The following is a 5593-nucleotide window of genomic DNA, read 5'->3' as shown; positions in this document are numbered from 1 at the left end:
GGGCACTATCTGTCTGCGCTGGTCAAGACTTTGTATGCTTGGGGAAGAAAAACGCTCGAGTAGATAGCAATAAATGTGATTAGATGGGTTAGGTAAAGATCGACCCTGCGACCAGCGAGGACTAATCGCATGATTACAAAATATCGTAGGGAAGCTAGTAGTGTAAGCCTCACCCTAGTCGCGCGATGGGCCCTGGTCTTATCCGGTGTTTCACCGAACGTCAGAACACCCCCTTACTTAATACTCTAACAAGAACAAAGTGTTTAATTACAGTTAGTGGTCAACCTCAATGGTTTTGAGGCCTACAACATACAATCATTGTGATATGTATCATCTTAAGGAAGGGTGGATCTGGACCAATATTTAGAGTTGCTAGTCCAATCATATCACAGCCAACATAAATGGAGTGCGCGACTAAATTTCTCCTAGTCAAGTACTCATAAACCACCAGCTTGCGGGGTCGACGTACTCTTTTCCAGTTTACTAAGCAGTGACCCCCCCTTATGTTGTTTGAGCCCTTCAATAGAAACGATCTTCTGATACTGTCAAGTTTTTTACGACCCATTTAGCCATTGGGAATATTATGAGGTGATAGATTGGGATGGAGGAGAGGGATGAGTTAAGTAATGTCAAACGGCCGGCTTTGAACATGAGTTTTCCACTCCATTTGGGCAATCTGGCACTCATTTTGTCAGAGGTTGTAGGTGTGACTTAGTAAGTCTTCTGGTATGCAATTGAAGTCCTAGACAGCAACACGGAAACTCTTTAATCTCTCTCCCAAGAAATGTTGAATGAATTGGTCTAAGTTTATATTATCGCATCTTATCAGATGAATTGAGCACTTCTCAATATTTGTTTGTAGTCCGGTTGCTAGGCAAAAAGCGTTGAGGATGAGGCGTAGGGCATGGAATTCTCTCATCTGCTCGCTCTTCACACGCTGCATTTTTTCTTTCCTTCTACTTTTTGCTCAGAAGAAGAAAAAACATTCTCCGGACTAGAGATGAGTTCATGCACAGTTAACTGGCTGCACCACTAGCTTACAATTACGTTTTTGTGCATTTGACCGTTGGAACGTGCACATGCTCGTCCTGCAGGTATAACAGGAACATGCATTACTCCTCGATCGCGTTGTGCACGCATACTTCAACTGCGACACAAAGATGAGCAGGGTACGTACGCATATATGCAGAAGCCACTGTCCCCACATACTTGTGCAGGTACTATAGACCGATGGGAAATTGCGTGAATCCTGTGGACCAAATTGAAAGGTGGGTGGTGCATAAGTACGTGCGACGTAGCAATGTAGCAGTAGCACACCTTGTACTCAGAACATATATGTGCTGCAAAAACTGCAGAAGGTCTAGGAGCCTAGGTCATATATATAAGCTAAATATATACATCAATGTGCTATATCACATGCACTGATGCAAAGGGGAGGTGACTAATACTCCTGTCTTGGAAGTTGGGACTTGGGATAGCTCGTCACCAGTAGAGGAACAGGGAAAGTAAATGTATTTTCCCTAACTCAGAGACAAAAATATGTACCATCCAGAGAATCCAACATATGCCCCCAGGCCCCAGGACCCAGCATATGGAAAAAAGTAAGCGGACAGCTATATTGTATCAACATCTTCCGTTGCAAGCCCCTGCTCCTGCTTTTCTGTCACATCTCTTCTACCAGGACGTGGGTCTCTCCTTCTATATTATTCCATCTCTATCTATCACACTCACACTCCAATCTGATCTCGTCCATTTTTTCATCCTCTCCAACATACTAATGTAAGGTAACCATAAACAGGTGCTGCAGATCAATGCATGGAGCGTGCGCGCGCACGCGAGAGAGAAATCATCATCTCCTGATCATCTCATGAAATGAAATTAAGGATCAAGCTGACACAAACCTTAAAAAATAAGGTTCATATCTAAACCTTGAACAAAAATTCAAATCTCTCTCACACAATAATAATGATAATAAGAAGCACAAGAACCAAAAGAAGAAAAGAAAAGTGAAAAAAAAAGCTCTTATCTTTCCTTGCTGACCTTGTGGTAATCTTTCATGTTATTAGCTGCTGAGTAATGTGTGTGCACATATGCATTAGGCATGCATATACATCGCGCCATGGCTTTAACATCTCTTCCCTTGCTCAAATGAGCTCCCTGCTGAAGTAGTAGTAGACCAATCTAGCATGTCAAATGGATCCAAGTCCTTGGTTACTGCTTTCTCCTTGGCATGATCAGCACCACTTGGCTTTGCTTCCATGTACTCCTTGGAGAAGATTAAGCTCATGGGATCTGACTCCAACTCGGCGAGGTCGGAGAAGAAGTCGTCGGATTGGCCGGCCTCCAGTATCATCGGTTTATAGCTCTCACTGAACATAGCATGGTCCATGAGTCCAATGTGGTCTACTCCTGCTGTATCCATGACTCTCCCCAGTGTTTCTGATCCAACCATTGTCTCCTCTTTCACAACCGCGGGAGAAGTACTAGTTGTAGTGGTGATTGTGCTAGTGGCTGTGGTTGTAGTCGTAGCCTGGTCTTTCGGTTCTTCCTTAACATTTGGTTGCTTTTGCTTTTCGTTCTGTGAGCCCTTGGAGCCTGAGCTGCTGCTGCTGTTCTTGCCGTGGTGAGTCCGAGTTGACCCGGCAAGGGCGTTGCGCTGAGTCGGCCATGGATGGTTGTGCTCAGAGGTGTAGGTGATGACTAGCATGTTGGGGTCGGTCCGACTGCGCTCTACTTGCTTCCGTGCTGAGCATCCTTTTGAGCTGCTGCATCTGTAGTACCCTCTGAAAAACGTTTATTTCAATCGACAAGAACATTTGTTAGAGTCAGCATGCGTGTACCTTAATCACTTGTTCTGATATTACAACCAGTGTAATATCAAGTATATATGTGTACTTTCCCCGAGTTATACTTATGTGGCAATAATACAAAATGTTGAAAATTTAGATGCTTTTCTAAATAAATCACAACTGTTTTAAATCGTTTTTGTCCTTGATATACATACGATTTTACCAAAATTCTTATCATTTCAGTAATATTTTAATTAAGATAAGAGATACTAACATATTGCATGTACAAAAACTGGTCAGTATAGGCCTTAAAACAAGCTAGCTAGTGAAATGGGGTACCTGCACGTGGCATAAAGAGATTTAAAACTTGTGCAAATTATAATCAACGAAATGGGTAAAGTATACACCTTTGGAACAAGAAGCAGTTCATTCATAGCAGATATTTTAAATTATAACTATCTATATACTAGCTAATTAAGTTCTCGCAGATTGGAGTATATGGATTTTTTATGTGTTGCGATGAGCACCCCGAAAAAGACCAACTTACTCGTATTATATAAGGAACAGGAAATAGTAATTGGACATGAGAGTTAGAAGCATGCCCATTAATCTTTCTACCTAGCTTAGCTAGGTAAGCATTTAATTATCTTCTAGTAATTTGTACCGCATCGAGATCACGCGAACACAAATTTGTGGAGATGAGAGTCATGTAGTTATGGATACTACAGAAGATAGGTTTGTTTACTCTTATCAATTCATACGCTTCCTCTTCAATTAACCAACAAGAGCACTGTTCAAATTAGAGCTTAATTGATCCATTAGCCAGTTTCTTCTGAAAGATAAACCCAATGACGAATGAGTGGATGTGTTACACACATACCTTGGATAGGGAGAACCCTTGATAGGCTTCTGGCCGTACTTCCTCCAAGCCCAGAGATCAGAAGGAACCACCTCCCCGGTGGGTCTTCCCCCGGCCGCTGTCGGGGCCGGGATGCACACCACCTTTCTTGCCTGGTTCTTCCTGCGCAAACCGATGAATCACAAGTTAGTACTTCTATTACATATAATAATCACATGATTAATTTACAGAACTACAAGTGCACAATCTGTAGGGCCAAGTTAACTTCTTGAAAATTTTGCCACTAATTGAAGCTTACTAGGGTTTCACAAATCAGCCTCCAAAAGCCGACCTTGCCGGGGAAGAAAACCAGCTAGGTTCTAGATGCACATACTCCTATGTGTAGGCATTGTTTGCCAATTCAGAAATATTCCCACCGATCAGAACATGTGTTCATGATGACTCTCGCGCCTAAAATTTCGAGCTGTAGGCAACACTTACGATCTTGCCAATTATCGCCACAGCCCGAGGAATCCTTGGAATCCTCCCGCTTTTCTTACTTTCCTTGGAGGTGGTGGAATGCAGAGCACCAAAGAAAGAACAGCAAAAAGAACAGAAGAAAAGAGATCGCAGAACTTCCCCTACAACTCACGAGCTAGCAAAAGTACTTTATATATATATGTGCATGCAAGATGCAACAAAGTGTTATTGGATCAACGCAGATCTGTCCAACCTGCGCTTGATCCCGCCCGCGGAGCGAGGCGACGACATCTGCATGCCGGCGACAGCGGCGTCGATGGCGCACCCGGCCATCTGCCCGGCCGTGATGCCAAGCTTGACCATGTCACCGGCCATGGCCGGGTACGGCCGAATCGCCCTCGGCGACAGCGGCGATGGCATCACCCTCGGGTCCAGCAGGCCAACCGCCGGCATCTGCACCCCGCGCGGCAAGAGAGGCTTCCAGCTCATGTCCAACAGTTGGCCACCGCCGCCGCCTCCGCCTCCGCCTCCCCCACCTCCGCAGCCGCTGCCACCACCGACACCCGTGTCGATGCCGACCTTGGCCATCGCGTCCGGCATGGCGTCCAACAAGTCTGCGCCTGACGAGTAGTCGCTGCTGAACGGGTCCCCGAGCCCGGAGAAAGGGTCACCGCCGAAGACATCGGCCCCAGTCCCCCCGGCACAACCGTCAGATGACGACGGCGGCGGGGGGAAGAGCAACGACTCTCCCTGGAGCTGCCACTCTGCGGCTGTGGACGGCACCTCGGCGTTGGCCGGCATGGCTCCGCCGGCGCGGACGATGTCGGTGAGGTCCCCGCCGGCCTGGTCACTCTCCATCCTTTGCAGGAAGTAGTCGCACATGGCTCTGGCGCTAGCTAGGGCTCCCTTTGCCGATCCCTCGCTGCCTCTATAGAGGATGCTAGCTGCAAGCAGCTACCAACCGCTCAATAATTCTGTTGTTTCCAATCAGCTCACATCTAGGCTAGCTACTAGCTAGCCAGCCAAGAGCTGTGTGGTGCAAAGGGCGGTAGCTTTTTGGCTATGCACGTTGGAAGAAGAAGAAGGCTAGGGCAGAGTTCTTGAGAGAGCGGCAGGTTGGCTTGATCTGCTCGGAGGTAGCTAGAGAGCAAGCAAGTAAAACTTGTTTTGCTTTTGTGGGGGCAGAAAAGGAGGTAGGGTGGACCGGTGGAGGGGAAGCAGGATGTGAGGGATGGGGTGTGGAAAGTGAACTATCTTTTCTTTACACCAAGCAAGCAACAGGAGAGAGAGAGATAGAAAGAGAAATGGGTAACTTGAGTTAGCTTCCAAGAGGACAATAAAGAAGTATGTGAGAGCAGAGGAGAGAGAGAGAGAGAGGGACAAGAGGGAGAGAGTGATGGGTCGTGTGGTTTTCTATTATTTTTTGGCAGTTTGTTTTGGAGAAAAAAATATTGTGGCGATGTGTGTGCATGCATATGCTAGCTGC

At 46.3% G+C, this 5593-nt stretch overlaps 1 protein-coding gene across 1 annotated transcript; it reads right to left on the bottom strand.

The window, feature by feature from the left end:
• Window positions 1-1706: 1706 nt before the first annotated feature.
• LOC133888643 (probable WRKY transcription factor 35) lies at window positions 1707-5379 on the bottom strand. The gene is made up of 3 exons (XM_062328958.1): window positions 4361-5379; window positions 3670-3810; window positions 1707-2783 (listed from the first exon to the last, which is right to left on the bottom strand). The coding sequence occupies exons 1-3, from the start codon at window positions 4987-4989 to the stop codon at window positions 2126-2128; spliced, it is 1428 nt and encodes a 475-aa protein (XP_062184942.1). The 5' UTR covers window positions 4990-5379; the 3' UTR covers window positions 1707-2125.
• Window positions 5380-5593: the final 214 nt, after the last annotated feature.

Source organism: Phragmites australis, chromosome 13 (genome assembly GCF_958298935.1).
Source record: "Phragmites australis chromosome 13, lpPhrAust1.1, whole genome shotgun sequence".
Taxonomy (NCBI): Eukaryota; Viridiplantae; Streptophyta; class Magnoliopsida; order Poales; family Poaceae; genus Phragmites; species Phragmites australis.
This window is presented reverse-complemented; position numbering and strand designations above follow the sequence as displayed.

Bases quoted from the DNA above. Each gene is read 5' to 3' on its own strand.
- LOC133888643 (XM_062328958.1), bottom strand. From the start codon at position 4,989: ATGTGCGACTACTTCCTGCAAAGGATGGAGAGTGACCAGGCCGGCGGG. The intron at 3,811-4,360 runs GTTGGACAGATC...CGGTTTGCGCAG, and splicing joins GCGGGCGGGATCAAGCGCAG to GAAGAACCAGGCAAGAAAGG. The intron at 2,784-3,669 runs GTATGTGTGTAA...AACGTTTTTCAG, and splicing joins AAGGGTTCTCCCTATCCAAG to AGGGTACTACAGATGCAGCA.